The 17,197-nt window shown below is 40.7% G+C and overlaps 1 protein-coding gene across 1 annotated transcript in view; it reads left to right on the top strand.

Annotated features, from left to right (window-relative positions):
* Positions 1–16,858, top strand: part of TTC39C (tetratricopeptide repeat domain 39C) — a 104,819-nt gene extending 87,961 nt beyond the window's left edge. Inside the window, exons 8-14 of the mRNA XM_032421175.1 lie at positions 1,177–1,284; positions 4,435–4,544; positions 5,554–5,677; positions 10,291–10,388; positions 11,466–11,570; positions 12,879–12,917; positions 13,704–16,858. Of these exons, the coding sequence (XP_032277066.1) occupies positions 1,177–1,284; positions 4,435–4,544; positions 5,554–5,677; positions 10,291–10,388; positions 11,466–11,570; positions 12,879–12,917; positions 13,704–13,793 (674 nt within the window). The 3' untranslated portion in view covers positions 13,794–16,858. The remainder of the gene's footprint in view (positions 1–1,176; positions 1,285–4,434; positions 4,545–5,553; positions 5,678–10,290; positions 10,389–11,465; positions 11,571–12,878; positions 12,918–13,703) is intronic.
* The last annotated feature ends 339 nt before the right edge of the window (positions 16,859–17,197 follow it).

Genomic DNA, 17,197 nt, shown 5'->3' with positions numbered 1-17,197 from the left:
TACTTTGCATTTAACTCCCATCTTCTAGGATGGACATGATTAGCCCCAATTTTTACTGGAAACCATGTCGACTTCATATCCTATCCCATAGAATTTGACACTGGATTTTCTAGAAGTGTGGATCCCTCTCATCCTTGTACTTCAAAGGCAGATCCAAGATGACACAAGATACCAAAATTTATGATGGGGGGGATATTATGGACAGGAGAGAGCAATGGCCTTCACTCCTTGGCCCTTTCCTCTTCCTAGTTCTGTGGACTTGGGCAAGTCACCTACCTCTCCGTGCCTTAGCATTTCTCCTTGGTAAAATGAGGATACCGTCTGCCACCTCAGGAAGCCCCTAGTAGAATTAGAGTTATACCAGGTGCCTGGCTCAGGGCTTGGCACGTGGAGGGGCTCAGGCAAGGGGAGGTATATTTCTGAAAGTGAGGATAGAATTCCTTGCATTTTCGCGGCTGCCAGAATGCCTGTCTCATGGTGTTTTGATCCAGGAAAGATAGGGTTCTTTCTCAGCTCCGCTGCCAACCTGCAGAGGGAAGGTGGGCAAGTACTTAATTTCTGACTGGCTTATCTCCACTTCTCACAAGGGTTTGAGAATTAATAGTAATCATTAAGGAGCCACGTGAGTGCTTGAAGACTTTTTGAGGTAGTCACTATATGCAGTCTAACGATACTGCTGCTTTTTCTGTGCCTGGGGCCGCTCTTGGAGAAGTACTGCTGGGCTTAGATTAATCTCACAACCCAAACTGGAGCATAGGATATGAATTAGAGTGTTTTCATAGAAATCTTTATGTCCCTCTATATTGCTTTAAAAAAAAAAAAGATTTATTTATTGGGGGGGAGGGGCAGAGGGAGAGGGAGAGTCTTAAACACAGGCCAAGGCGGGGCTCCATCGCACAACCCTGAGATCATGACCTGAGCTGAAACCAAGAGTCGGACACTCAACCGACTGCGCCCCCAGGTGCCCCCCGCTATACTGCTCTCCTGCTTAATGGGTTATGAAATCAGAAGTGCCTTGTCTCACTCCAAATACTTAAGTGACAAAAGATCATCTTTAGGTTTTCTGGTAGTATACATGCAACACTCAAAGATAATCAGCAGTGACCAGATTCCTGGCTTAAGATGGGGTACAAATCACTACTTCAGGGTCGCCTACTAAAAATATTTCTTTCATAGGTTGGTGCAGCATGATAGAGCTGAACTTCAAGGATGCATTTGATTCCTTTGAGAGGCTAAAAAACGAGTCCAGGTGGTCACAGTGCTATTACGCCTATCTAACTGCGGGTGAGTAGCCCACTTCTGTGAGTTCTGTCTCCCACACACATCGGCTGGCGGGAGGACGTGGTGTTCTCCTTCCTCACTTTTCCCCCAGAATGTTGATGTTTTGTACTACGGAGTGCTACAGTGTTCACTGACTCAGCGGAACCCTGCAGGCCTGCAGACCAGCTCCCTCCCTGGGCTGGTTTGGTCACCGGCTCTGTCCTGAAAATGCGTATCGTGACGGTTTCTGTGCGTTCTGCCCTCAGCAGCCTCAGCCTACCCTTACTTTTATCCTTTGCTTTCTACAGCATGGTTTGTAGTCTTTAAGAATTTGTAAACAATTTTGAAGGAATTTAACATCTTTTAAATTGTGCTAGTATTTCTGTTTGGATTGTTAGTGCCCTGGTTACAAAGTTGCATAGATTTTGAGCAGTCTGCTCCAAACCTGTTTTACCTATCAACCTTGTTTACAGTGTGATTTTGCAGAGCATGAGGTATTTGAATGCTGCCCATCATTTTTAGCAGGAACATCTGTCCTTGCTGAGCTGAATGAGCGAGCTTTGCCTTTTTGGTCCTCCCATCAGGAGATAAAGATGTGCTGCCACCTGGTGGACACAAGGGTTGTCTGTGCCCTGCGGGACCTAAAGCACTGTTGCAGAGGTGGGAACCCGAGAAACCCAGCGGCTGTAGGTTTTTTGCCTCTAAGGCTGACCTCTCCTTATCCAGCCATATAACTTTACTTAAAGTTCAAGACTAATCCAAACATAATTTTAAATTTTAAGTATCTCCTTATTTCTCTATTTGGATTTAATTAAATTAATGAATTTCAATTCCTTAATAGAATTAATGAATGGAATTAATGAAACATTTCCTGTCATTCCAGTCCCTTAACTGATCTATTTAAAATAAGAGAATTAACAGTGGCAAGAATGCATGCCCTGGATGTTCAAAAAGTGCAGTTCATTAGGACTGAGTATGAAACCGTTTACACCCACACTCTTCACAGCAGTCCCCGCAGGGCATCTGTTTTTGTATGGCTCTGTCGCTGATGTTCGAATGGGATTATTTTCTGTATATGGGTTCGGATACTGTGTCTCACACCTTAAGAGTTGTTGCGTGGAGCTCACAGCCTCTCAGATGACAGTGGCAGCTATCTGCGGAGTGGCCTCCGTGTGCCCAGCACGCCGAGGAGTGGGTGAACTGAAAAGCGGAGGTCTTCACGACAACCCAGCCATCGACTGTTAACGTGTTACGGACTCACACAGTCGGTTGTGGGCAGCGGTTTCTTTTTTTACTCTCTGTGGAGCATAGAACACAAAGAAATAAATGTACAGTGTGGCTGTGTACGGGAGCATTTATCCTACAAATACTGGAAATCCCAGGATTATCACAGGCTGTAGGAGCTGGTAAAGCACGACAGCCTTGTCTCTGCCTTCTCGAGGGCATCCTGTGTGGATGGTAAGGTGTGTCAGGAGCTCCCGGGAAGGGCACGGATCACTTCTGTCCTGCAAGCTGCCATTGGAGTTGGCCCTGAAGGACAGGTGCTTGTCGACAGGCAGACCTAGAGAGGAAGCGCACTCAGGGACCAGAATCACTGCCACCAGAGGCTTCATTTCTGGTACTGTTCAGTTGTAGTAAAATATCTGTAATGTAAAATCTACCATTGTACCCATGTTTAAGCATTCAGTTGAGTGGCATTACATACAGGTACCTCGTTAGGCAGCCGTGACCGCCATCCATCTCTTGTTTAAATTCTGTGACTCTGTAAAAATGTTATGAGTGATCTGAGGAGGATCTTAGGCTTAGCTGCAACAGACATTACTCTTTTGTCACTGGCTCACTCTGTGACCTTAGGCACGTCTTTAACTATCTTGGAACTTTACATCCTCTGATCTATAGCCTGATAGTGTTGGTCTACAAAACAGTCATTGCATTTCCTTCTGGCTTTGAAATGCTGTGAGAGATGAGGTCTTTTTGGATGGATTCAGACCCCTACCTATGGACCAGGGCTGCTCCCCTAACTGGGAATGTGGTTGTGTTTCCCTTGAACATTCAGCCTAATCCCTCATGCTTCCAGTAGAAAATCTTCTGCCCCTCCCATCACCTTGACGCCTGCAGCCTTCTGTGAGTCTTGGTGCTTTTGCTGCTTTGGCCCTGTCAGCAGCTGTCCATTCTCTCACATGGGATGGCCCAGTGCTCTGCTTGGCCAAGCCCCAAACTGTGAGTAGAGGGCCAGCTAGTTTTAGGAGTGCTCAAATAAAGGAGAAGGAACTAGGTCCTCCCAGCTAGGCATTGAGAAACAACATGTGCCAAAGACCACATCTAAGAAAAAATTGATATAAATGGATTCAGTGCCATTGGAGTTGAGAAGAGAATGACAGAGAGTAGTTGGGAAAGTTTCACCTTCAAAGATGAAGTGAAGGATATATGATTAATTCTTTGCCTGGGGATTGGGATGGGATGAAGATTGTGTACAGACTTTCAAAATCTTCTCCAGGGCTCAGCCTGACTCCTAGCTCCTCAGAGTTTTCCTGATCACTCCAAAGAGAAATGATCCCTTCTCTTCCTGAGCTTTTCCCGAAGCACTTGGGTTTTCCAACCCTTGAGGCTCTTATCACCTTATACATTGTAGCTATGGGACTATGTGTATGTCTTATTTCGCCAGCTGAAATTTACACCTCTCTAGGGGTCAAGCATGTGTTTCTTCTTGACATTCTTGCGGGTGGCTTGTAGATGGTAGCTGGCCAATGAACACATGTAAGACAAATTTCATGACTTTCTTTCCAGACACAGGGGTACCCTCCTTCCATCAGGAAGATTTATGATCTTCTTGGCTCCTCCCTTTTACTCCACTTGCTGAGCATGTGGGCTCCAGCTAGACGGCACACTGTGACAGTAGCTGGGAATTTTGTCACATCCGAGACTAGTGCCCAACAAGAGGACTAGGACCGTGGTTTTCCCTGTATGTCCCCACAAAGCTCTGGGAGCCCAGTTAGCTGGAAAATAGTTGAATCAGTGGCATGACAGTCAACAGGGATGATATAGTGTAACAGTCTTTAAAATATGTGCTCCCATTTTTTCTTTGGTAACATTTTCCAAGTACCGTCAACCTGGGTATCTTTCGGTGGTATTTTCCCCCTGATACTTAAGGAGTGCAACAATGGTTTCTTACAGTTTGTCAGGGAGCCACCGGTGACGTGGATGGGGCACAGATAGTCTTCAAAGAGGTTCAGAAACTCTTCAAAAGGAAAAACAATCAGATTGAACAGTTCTCAGTGAAAAAGGTATGTTGGAGCCCCTTGATCCGGTGTGGTGTTTATGATGGGCATTTGTAATCGACGCCACCTCAGACTGGTTTGAGGAAATCCTAATCACAGCCGGTGACTGACTTGCCGTGCAGAACGCGCTTCGCCTCGGGGAAGAAAATATACTCCCATGGTCCCACTTCTCCTTTGAGTGGGAAGTGCTTGTGTTGCTGCACATAATTAAAGCAGTGGTTATTTGTTTGAGTGGGTGGACACATTACAGACCATGCAGAGCTAATGAGCCTATCTAGAGAGGGAAAGCATCTGTCTAAAGAGTTAGGTGATTTCAGAAGAATAGAAATGGGCAGAATCTAGGCAAGAGATCTAGACTCTTGCTTCTCAATCTAGTGACCACATCACATTTTGACCTAATAAACAAGAGGAGTATGCATCAGATTTACCAGTAGAAAGGGCCCAGGACTGTAGGGACAAAGTCCCTAATTTATTCTACACTTCTAAGAATAAAAGTTAGCTGAATTACTGTGGATTATATGACAACTTGTCATATCCTGAATTTTCCATGATCTTAGTTTGTTTTTAATGAATGAACATTTAAGGAGTTAGTTTGAATATAAACTAGATTGTAATGTGGAATGCCATTGAGACCACTAGGACTAAAGAGAAAATTAAAAAGTCAGTAAAACCATAACTAAAAGGCATCTAGTATTACATTTTCCATGTAAACCCATTCATTATTACTTAAATTCCTTTGATTTAAACTGGAGTTAATCTAGTTTGATCCCCACGGTCTCTGAATGCACCCTGGATCCTGATGGTAGATTGAGTTGAAGAATGAGTGAAAGGCACATCTACTGATACATTAAAAGTTAGAAAGCAAACATTTTTTTCGAGTGTTCTCATTTGTAGCTTTGCTGGAGGGGGTTGTTTGTGTCAAACACGAACCGTGCGTTTTTGACTATCTCCAAAGAATATATTTTTATTTGAATTTGTTGGCACAAACTTAGCTGATCATTCTGACCACCTGCAGGCAGAGAGGTTTCGGAAGCAAGCTCCAACCAGAGCACTGTGTGTGCTGGCCTCCATCGAGGTGTTGTACCTGTGGAAAGCCCTTCCCAACTGTTCCTTCCCCAACCTGCAGAGGATGAGTCAAGGTAAACACAAAACCATACACCGGGTTTCTTCAGTTTCTCATTAATGTTACCTGATTCAGAGAATACAGATCTGCTGTTCTTGGAGAGATGGTGTAGTGATGAAGACCAGGCCGCCGCTCAGGTGATCGGCGCAGGCGGCACGGGAACCTACGGACTGTTTGCGCTGTTAGCTGCGTGTGCTGAGGCACGCGGACTCTAAGCGTCCTTGATTCTGTAGCCCTGGGGGTAGCTGAAAGCATACATTTTTTTCCCCAACAAAAGCCCTTTGTTTCATACAGGTTTGATTCACATGTATTAAGATGCACAGATATTAAGTGTGTGGTTCGTTGAGTTTTGGCAAATATATACATGCTGGCATCCACCACCACAGTGAAGATCCGGAACATTTCCACCACCCTTGTAATTTCATTTCCCTTGTGCACCTTCTTGGTCAGCACCCCCCGCCCCCGCCGCTGAAGGCAACCACTGTTCTGATTTCTCTCTCCACAGATTAATTTTGCCTGTCCTTGAACTTCATGTAAGTTCAGACCGCGTGTACTTTTTATTGCTTGGCTTCCTTTGTCCGGCATAGGCTCTGTGGGAGTGATCTGTGTGGTGGCCTGGATCCGTGGTCCTACATCTTTACCACAGTGTGTTCATTCTTCCTCCTGTTAGTGGGCATTTGATTTGTTTCTGGTTTTTGAGCTCTCCTGAGTAAAGCTGCTACACACCTAAGTATACTTGTCTTTTCTGCAGACATCCCATGCTCATTTCTCGGGAGTAAATACCTAGGAATGTAACTAGAAGCCTAGATTTTTTGACTCATGTATTAAGAAAAAAAGAAAGAAAGAAAAAACATAGGACTGGGGCGCCTGGGTGGCTCAAGTTGGTTAAGCATCTGCCTTCAGCTCAGGTCATGATCTCTAGGTCCTGGGATCGAGCCTCACGTCGGGTTCCCTGCCCACCGGGGAGTCTGTTTGTTCCTCTCCCTCTGCCCCTCGCCCCGCTCATGCTATCTCTCTCTCTCTCAAAATCTTCTTAAAAAAAAAAAAAGAAAATCATAGGACCATAGGTTATGCTAATGTAGTCTTCATAGTCATTTTTATTATAGCTGTAGGAAAAGTTCACAGGAAGAGTAAACTAAATCTTCAAGTGACAGGAAGAGTAAACTAAATCTTCAAGTGAAATAAAGCTTTATTGGTTATTAAAGAAATATTAGAGCATTTTTTAAAGGCTTAGTGGCAGACCTTTGATGCTCTCTAACCTGGCAAATCGTTTAGTTTGCTCTGTACTGCTTTCTACATACATAGGAAAGGCGGACAGTATTGTCATGGCCATTTTATAAATGAGACGAAAGCTCAGAAGAGTTAGGTGACGTGCCCAGCTCCCATCGAAACAGGTGTTCCTGCTCCCGGTCTGAGGAGAGCACATCGAGTAGCAGAGCTTTATGCTCTCCTACAGCTTCATCTTCTAGGAGCATGACGAGATTTAGGTCATGGAGCTAGAAGTACGATTGCACCAGGAGACTGTTACGTCAAAATAAAAACACATACATCCAGAAAGATGGTTTTATAGAAAAGAAATGTATTCTTATTCACATACATACTGCCCTTTTTCAAAAGAGGTTTAATATTGATATTTGGACTTACTCAAAACTAGTTTGTTAGGCATTGAAGGAAATTTGTCAGATTTCTGTACAATCATACTTTTTGATCAAATATAGAATTATCCATTGTATCACATACTTTTATGATCAGACTTCCTTGCAGGCACCTTTTGCTTATTTCAAAAAAAAAAAAAGTCCCCCCTCAAAAGTAAAAAACTTTTGTCAATGTTGATATTCTAGAGATCAAAGCAATACAAGTCCAAAAGAAGTTGTGTGCAGAGGCCCTGTAATTAGAGTGTGTAACCCTCCTAAGGGGGATTGCTTGAAAGAAAACAAAATTTTCTTGGATGCACAAGTTCTGCTATGTCCATTTCAAAAGGATATGCATAATTTTAAACCCATCCCTAGTTGTTGATGCAAGTCTAGAATATCTACCAATGCCTAATTCAGAGGAACAACACAGAATTTTAAGTATTCTTTGTAATGTGCAAATGCAAGATCCTGTAGAGATAATTCAGACACAAATGCAAATATAAAATAGGCTGTAATCGGCAGGCACAAGAACGATTATCACTTAATGTGACTAAATATTCTCAGAACCACTTTCCAGGTATCAAAATAAATAGCAAAGATGTGGTCATGGGGAAAGGGAGGCTCTTGAGTAAACATGATATAATTCTTTAATATCTTTGTTAAATATTAGTGCAGTTTTGAGATCGATTAATTAGTTTCTGTGATTCCCCAGTGTTAAGCAGTAATGACCCCAGTCTGCTCTGCTGTATAGAGTACACAGAAGATCTTTATAGAGAAATAGTGTAGTTCCAGAAAAAATAGGTAGTGGATGATTAATTAAATGCCCACCCAGCTTTGTGCATTCACCTTCTCCGAGTCCTCATCTGCAGCTCCCTTCATCAACACGTGTGGTTGGATTTTTACATCCTTGTGGTTTCACTCATAGCCCTTCCCCCCACCCACCCTCCCCTATGCACTGCATTCTTCCTCTGTGTTGCAAGGATGTGTCTGTATATCCTCAGCACGGCACCCAGAGTGATCCTATTAAAGTCACATGTCATTTTGCGGCTCAGAACCCTCTGTGGTTTCATCTTATTTAAAGTAAATGTCCAAGTCTATTCAGTGGCCTGCAGTGTTCTGTGATCTGTCCACCAGCCACCCCCCTTTCCCCATCCCATTGCCTCTCACTGCCCTCCCCCCTTGCTCACCAGGCTCTAGCCACACTCCTTACTGTTCTTGAACATACCAGGCACATGCTGACCGCGGTGCCTTTGCACTTTCTCTTCTTTCCACCTGCAAATGTTCTTCTCAATATCCACATGGCTCCTTGACTCATTTCCTTAAGGTCTTTACTCAATATCACCTTTACATTGAGGCTTAAATTGTACCTTTCTGACATACATGCATACCTCCATCCCCCTTCCTGACTTTATTTTTTTTACCTTAGCACTAACACTTTTTTAACATACGTATTTTACCAATTTGTCTTTTGTATCATCTAGCTTTTCCACAAAACGTTGGTTTTTTAAGGGCAGAATTTTTTTTTATTTTGTCACTGCTGTATTCCAAGCACCTAGAACTGTCTAGCACATAGTAGATTTTCAGTAAATATTGAATGAATGAGCACATGAACTGTGTTCCCCTTTCCTTGATACTCTTGCCTTAAAATCTTTTTTTAAAGATTTATTTATTTTAGAGGGGGTTGGGGCAGAGGGAGAAGAGAATCTTAAGTGGATTCTGTGCTGAGTGCAGAGCCTGACACGGGCCTCCATCCCACGAGCCTGAGATCATGACCTGAGCTGAAACCAAGAGTCAGATGCTTAACCAACTGCACCATTCAGGTGCCCCCTGAGGTCTTTTTATAAGGAGGTATTCCCAGCCTAGCTTTTTGAGACAACTCCTGCTTCTGTAAGTTCAGACTCTGTTGTTCACAGTTACCTCGTTGCTACAGTGCCAAACTCTTTCAATTACTTGTTCTGGAACTTTGAACATTTTATGTGTATATAAATATATATGCATATATACACACACATACAAGTGATTGTGCATATATATATATATATGTATGTGTCTATAAAATCTTACCAAATCTCAGTATCTTTGTTGGTCCACAGAAACAATTACTTCCTTTCCTCTCCTATTAGCTCCACTGTGTTTCCAATTTCCACCTTTCTCATGTCCTTGGAAAACTTCGGTAACATCCTCCTGTATGTGTGCGCATCCTGCACCGGAGATGGGGAGCTTCTTGGGGGGATTACGTCTGATCCCCCCTCAGTGACCAGTGCAGTGCATCAGTACAAACATTTGGAGGTGCCCACTCTATGGCTTATGACATTAATATGGAGTTTTTAAAAGAATTTTTTAGAGTAGTTTTAGGTTCAGAGCAAAACTGAGCAGAAAATACAGTTTCCACCTGCCATGCCCCTCACTACCCCGTCCATACAGCCTCCCCGTCAGCATCCCCCACCCGATCGATACATCGGTTACAGCCAGTGAGCCACACGGACACATCATTAGGTTTAGTTTTCTATTAGGGGTCACTCTTTGTTTTATACATTCTATGTGATTTGACACATGTGTAATGACATGTATCCACTCTTACAGGTAGTATCATACCAAGTAGTTTCACCTAAAAATCTTCTGTCCTCCATCTGTTCCTCACCCCTCCAGACATCTGACGACCACTGATCTTTTGTATTGCCTCCATAGTTTTGCCTTTTCCAGAATGTCATATAGTTGGAACCAGACAGTATGCAGCCTTTTTAGATTGGTTTCTTGTTCTTAGTAACAATAGGATGCAATCGCGAGTCTTTTTGTTGCTATGACGTTTGATATCTTTGCCTTTCTTTGAATAAGGATATTCACTACCGGTTGAGGAAAAGGAACCTTCTGAGTATCGGGGGGCAGGATCATGAACTGTGACTAAGTCACTAAATAATGAAATACTTAACTCTTGATGATATTTAAGAAATTAAGGGAATGTATGTTCTTCCTGCTGTTTTCACTTCTCTTTAAGCTTGCCACGCAGTGGATGATTCATCTGTCGTTGGATTAAAGTATTTGCTTCTTGGTGCCATACACAAATGTCTAGGAAACTCAGAAGATGCTGTTCAGGTAAACTGTTTAATGTTGCTGTTGTGGCTAAGGAAAACAAACTGAAAACCTGTATGTGTGCTTAGAAATAAGAACAATGAGAAATGCATTCAACAAAACTGAACCTCCCACGACAGTGTGAGTTTTATCCACCATACTGATTCAGGTCATCTCAGATGCCAGAAGCTGATGATGGTTAATACTAGTTTTTAATGTAACTTCAGATTCTTAGAATATTTCTTTACATACTGGCTTCTTTTCTGGCACTAGCCACTTATCAAAGATGACAGTCTCAGAGAAGGAAATGAGGATGCAGATAGTTTTAAAGGAAAAGAATGAAGCTTCATAGTTAGAGAAATACAAAAATGATCAGGTGTGTGTTCACCTTTCTTGTCTCTGCAGCAGCAGATTACTGATGCAGCACTGGAGGTGAGGTCGAGAAAGGTGTTAGCTTAGGCTCTTCGGGGTACATCTTATATGGAAAAGAACCTTTCATTATTTTCAATATAGTTGGGTTTTTCTGAGGTTTTTGTGTGGTTGGATGTTTTGAAGTATACCTTAGTGTTATTTGATTACTCTTTGAAAGAGTTTATGTACAGTAGTAGAGGCCTTTGACTTTTAAATCCTAGGGTGTTGATGCACTTGTATTACAAATTTCAAATTTCTCAGTGTGGGGTCATAATAGTTATTTTACAGCTCTAAATAGCCTGTTTAGATCATATGCTTAGATATCAGCAAGACGCATGTCAAGTGATGGCTTGTGGGCTTTCTGTTTTAAATACTAAAATGATATGTTCAGACTTTGAGATGCAGATAAAGATGTTTTTGGCAATACAATCAGTAGAGGCTAGTGTATCCACTGGAAAAATAAGTAGCACAGATTGGGCTGACTGGTGGTAGCATAGCCTGGAGGCAGGCACGGAGGGAACTTCTAAGACAGGGATGAGGAGGGACAGGAAGAAATAAAGATTCAAAGAAAAAAAAGAGAAGATCTGATCTAGAATACAGAAATAAGTCCCCCCTTCCTGCCCCCTGAAGATGTTATGAAGCTTACGTGGGGAAATGAGTTAATTCTGATAACATTTGTATTACTTTTAGTTCTTCCAGCGAGCTGTTAAAGATGAGTTGTGTCGTCAGAATAACTTATATATTCAGCCATATGCCTGCTATGAGCTTGGCTGCCTTCTATTAGACAAACCAGAGGTAAGAGCTTATATAGTTCCTTAAATGATGTTCCTCGGCAAAAAAAAAAAAAAAAAAAGCGAGTGAGCAGGCACAAAGCATCGTCCTTCACTTCAAGTCAATTGATTGAACATAGTGGGGGTTTTTTGTTTGTTTGTTTGTTTTGTTTTCCTTGATTTCATGTAGGATGAGTCCAGGAAGCTGCTAATCCTATCTTACTGTGTTGAAGGAAGTAACTTCTTCTCTGGAATTAGAAGTATAAATGTAACTTTTTGGACCAAAACTCATTTGAGGGGGAAATCACTGCCTTTTTTAGGATGGTATGCCGTGGTGTAGTATGGCTTATTCAGAAGAACATGGAATTGCATTATGGTTCCAGTTCTCTGTTTAACTCAGTATAGGATACTGGTTAACCGCATACCTTCCTCCTAATAATATAAAACAGGATAAAAAAAATACCTGCCGTGCCAAGTTAGTAGAGATTATGGTGAGAATAAATGAGGATGATGTGATGATTGCTTCAAAAATTTTAGAATATCATATAAATTTAAGTTGACGGTTACTATTGTGTATTTAAGTACACTGGGACAGTGTTGTTTTAAAAAAAAACGATTTGGTTGATACTTTCAGAAGCTCAATTATAAAATATTAGCTTTATAAAATTCTAATTTTTAGTAAGTTCACTTCCACTTTCAAGTATGTGGACTTTCTAGAAGTTGAGCTAAATCAACAGAAATAGGATGCTAGCCTAACCCTTAAACAGGTAGCCTATCTCACCAAGGATAGGCTTTTAATTGGTAAGTCTTTTCATTTGAAATTCTAATTTTACCAAAATAGAAAAGGCAAGTTTTGTGAATTTTGGTAGAAAATCCTAACACTGTATTCTTTAAGAACATTGTTACGCTTAATGCAGCCTTAAAATATATACTTAATATATAACAAGGCTGGTCTGTTTCTTGAAAGATGAAGTTGATGCCCTCAACCAGTAATGCCTTCAAAAGGAGATCTAACTTACTGACGTCAAGTAAACTTCTGAATTGTCATCAATTTTAGGTTGTTCAGTAAGATCTTAAGCTATCGTAACTCTTCTAAGTTGTTCTCTCTTACAGAATTGTGAGGATTATGCACAATTATTTAGCAGTGCCTTGATGCGAACTTGTAAGCATCATTAAAGAAAAATGGAGTCATTAAACTTGAATGAGCAGCTGACTCACTCTTTGTCTACTGAGAATTGTTTTCATTTACCTATCCTCTTATAATAAGCATTTTCTGCTTGAGTATGTATAAATGTAGGTATTAAAAGATAATATGTTTTTCTTACGTTCATAGACTGTAGCAAGAGGCAGAACTCTACTTCTTCAAGCAAAGGTAAAAATACTGTACCTACCACCTCTTTCCGGGGTGCTTCTTACCCTCTGTTGTGTCCTCTTGAGTCTGAATTCAAGAAGTTTTGTGAGATGATTGTTCTGATGGATATTTCTGGAAAGGAAAAGTAATAACTAATTGATTCAGTGATCACTTGATTTTTTTTCTTTTAAGATTTATTCTGGAGAGAGAGAGAGAGCGCACCAGAGAGAGTGGGAGGGAGGGGCAGAGGGAGAAGAGGGAGAGAGAATTTTGAGCAGACTCCCTGCTGAGTGTGGAGCTCGACACAGGGCTTGATCTCACAACCCTGAGATCATGACCTGAGCCAAAACCAAGAGTCGGACGCCCAACCAACTGAGCCACCCAGGTGCCCCATGATCGCTTGATCTTTTAAGTGCAATTTACCAATATCCTAAGAAACTCATGAAATTGCCTATCCCACTTTATAAACACACTTCTTGTTTGGGAAAATAATCTTCGATTTCATAACTATAATCTTGAGTGAAGAATTTCTAACAGCAACTTAGATTGAGCACAATTTAAGACTACCGTTTCAGGAATAACATGAGGAAAATTTTCCAAAGACGGCAATAATGACATTCCCCTGGACGTTTAACATGAACCCAAAGTTTGAGGTTTAAGGGAATAAGAAAATCAAGTGGATGGGAAGCCGTTGGTAGGAGTGTTAGGGATTTTATTTTGGGAAGCACAAAGCCATGTGGTTTATCCTGCAGTATTTCAGAAAGCTTAGCTAAGAGAGTCCATAACCCTCTTTCTTTGGTCTTGCAGGAGGATTTCTCTGGCTACGACTTTGAAAACAGATTGCATGTGCGCATCCATGCTGCTCTGGCCTCTCTGAGGGAACTGGTTCCTCAGTGACGACACGGGGTTTCTGCTCTGTCCCTCCCCACCAGGTTCTGCACTTTAAAATAAAAGCAGAGGACACAGCTCTTCCGAAGATCGGCTTTTCTTCTGAAAACCACCTGTGCCAGGGACACATTTTCCCACTTAGGCTGACATATTCAAGATCTCCTCTTTTAAACGTATAGCTAAGAAGTAATGATGATGATCCTAGTAATTATAACTAACCACCTGGGGAGAGGGCTAAGTGACCTTGTTCAAACATTTTAGTTTTGTGATTTATTATTTTTAAAATAAAATCAAACTAAATATTCAACCTGTGATCTTCTAGGAACACCTACCTTAAGCACACATCTGACTGGGTAACGCTAGGAAGTACCTGTAAAATTATCAACAGTGTTATGACATAGCGTTTATATTGTGTTTTGAAAAAAAAGTGCTTTCTAGTGTTTTCCTTTATCCTCTAACTTGTGAATAGCATAGCATAGCACAGATATTCTTATCCCCATTGTCTAGACAATGAAACTCAGGCACAAAAAGGCTAATTGACTTGTCCCAATTGATTATTCCTGTTAGCAGTGGAGCAATGACTAGAACGCAGATCTCCTGATCCCAGATAGAATATTCTTGTTAAAAAAATGTTAACCCAGAATTTTGTTTTCCTTATTAAAACACAAATGCTCTTCAGCTGAAGTTGTGTCATCAAAAAATGCTTATCTTCAGATTATCTACAAAATGTTTTAAAGTAATGAACACTTTACTTCCTTTGAAAGCCAACCAAGCAGGAGCAAATAGATAGTTTTACAACCAAAAATAGAACTATTTTGCTAGTTTATTAGAAAGCCTAATCTATAGGCTAGATAAATAATACCTACATTTTAGGAGTTTCCTTTTCTTTGTGATAAATTGTCTAATTACCAGCTTTTGGAAGTCTTTTAACAAATTACTTGAAAAGGTTATTCTTGAATGAACATAGGGTTTTTTTGCCTCAGAATATTTGCTGGTGAAGGCTTTGCTGGGCTATCTGTTGCCAGGGTTTAATCATTTTCTCCTTAGCTCAGGTTATTCTATAAAAGGAGTTCAAAGTTAATTTTTATTAATTCTTCATTGCTAATTTTTATTGTCATTTAATTTACCTCTTTGTCCAGTACTGCACACCTGTGGTTTGGAAGAGTCTAAATACCTCAGCCACTTAAGAATTTCTGCCATAATTGTGTGACTAACTTGGCTCAGGCTTAAGGTTAGACTTTTTAAAATTTATATTGAGTTAAAGAGTATCATCTTGGGGTGTCATGTACATATCCTTTTAGCTGAAGCATGATCCCATGTGATGTTAATACTTTAATATTTCTTTTCAAAATAAAACAGAGGAGCAGCTAGAATGTTGACAGCTTTAATCTACTTAATCTGGTTTTGAGGGAATGATCATTTCTTTGGAAGAGATAATTATTCCTCACTGACTTTGACTAAACTATATTCATGATTCCTCACTTCCCAAGTGTTTATTCACATTGACTTTCTTTCTGGTGTGCATCCTGCATAGGACTTTTGACACTAGCCAGAGAGAAAAGATTGCTATCTTACATTCAGTGAATGAGTAGATCAAGAAGCCAAGCAGATGCTTTCTGAAGAGAAAAAAATGATGTTTAAAAATATTGGATACCTGATTTCATCAAGGCTTGAGGGAAGAACATTATGAATCTGTAAAATATGGCTCTTGCCACTTTGTCCTCTTTGGCTATAACATATATGAGCCAAACTTCCCACTTACGGTTGCGGCGCCTTCTGAATCATGGAGTTCTTGCTTTAGTTCATACGTACTTGAATTTTCAGTTCAAATATTGTTTGAACTATTATTCAGTATTCAAAGATTACATAAAGCCCTGTATTTTAAAATGAAAAGTTGTTCCTATACTAATTGATTTAAAAATTTATTTGTATCTCTCCAGAGAGATTTCAGGGTTTCAAATAAGTTTGTGTCCAGTTCGCTTCTCTGCATAGACCACTATGCCCTACCACTTTAACAGAGAGTAGGTTTGATTATGAACTGTCTCCTACATTTGGTGCAGGGTAGCCCCTGGTTCGTCCTGTGGTTTCTGTGTGTTAACAGGGTGGTAGAGTATGGAGATGGGGTAGATGATGATTCTAAAGTCTCTAAAATAACAAAACCACAGTACAGGTATATGGTACCATTAGATTGACTGAAATCTGAGTACATTTTTGAGTTGAGTAATTCATGACATTTCTCTGGCCTGCGTGCCATGACTTATCCAACCTGTGAACTATGATCTGCCTGGAAACTTAGCTTGGTGTAAATTGCTCTTTACCCCTCGCGGATGAAGAAAATAATCATATAACCAGAACAAGTTGCATCTATGTGTGCTTTGTTGGCATCACGTACTCCTTCCCCATTCCTATTTTGGAGGCTCTCAAATGGATCTTCTAATTTATGAGTGTCAAATGTATTTTTGTATTAGATTTTGCCTATGAGGAAAGAAATATCTAATGTATATTTATGTACTCTGAACATATTTATGATTTGACACACTTTGGAGGCATGGTCTAATGTAATATATGTAACATTGTGGTTAAAATATTTAAGATTTTTTTTATTAGGTTAGGTATCTTTTTGATTTTAACACATGATAGCTAAGTATTTGACCAAGTGAAGAAGTATTTCAGATGTCACAGAAAAGTAGGAATTTATTGTTGCATATTGAACAAGTCAATTATTTATAGAATTTCCACTTTTTTACTTCTGCCAACTAAAAGGACAGCGCATAGCTGATTTCTAAAATACACACACACGTGTGTATTTCTTTGCTGTATAACTTTCCTAGTTGACTGCTTCCTTAAGCCAATTGTAGTGGCAAGGATACAAATATATATGGCTCTGCACCTATGAACATACACATTCATAGTCATGATGTACTGTTTGGTATTTCTTAAATTTTTTAGAATCCTGTTGGTGGTATATTTTGTAGAAAAAAAAATGGTTAAGCTCAAATCATCCTAAGAAGACACATAGTAGAGGGAGGAGACTTAGAAGCTAGGAAGAGGAAATCCAGAAAGAGAAAAGGACAGCTGGGCGGTGGCGGGGGGGGGGGGGGGGGAATGGAAAGTCCGTCCATAGAAGATGTGCCCCTTCTTCTGTAAAGTGTAAATCACCCAGTGCATTGTACTTGGCTTTCTTGTGAAAACTAGTAAGGGGGCTGAGTTGTAGCTCCTAGTTGCCTGGGAGTATTGTAACCTGAGTGAGCTCTAGGTTACACTTTCTCCAATCACAGGCCAGTGATTCACAAATTCTAGTTTTACAAATCAGCCCTCTTTTGAGAATCTGATTCAGGAGGTACTAGATAGGGCTTAGGAAGGCTTTTTTTTTTTTCTTCTTATTGTTATGTTAATCACCATACATTACATCA

Source organism: Phoca vitulina, unplaced genomic scaffold (genome assembly GCF_004348235.1).
Source record: "Phoca vitulina isolate PV1807 unplaced genomic scaffold, GSC_HSeal_1.0 scaffold24, whole genome shotgun sequence".
Classification (NCBI taxonomy): domain Eukaryota; kingdom Metazoa; phylum Chordata; class Mammalia; order Carnivora; family Phocidae; genus Phoca; species Phoca vitulina.
This window is presented reverse-complemented; position numbering and strand designations above follow the sequence as displayed.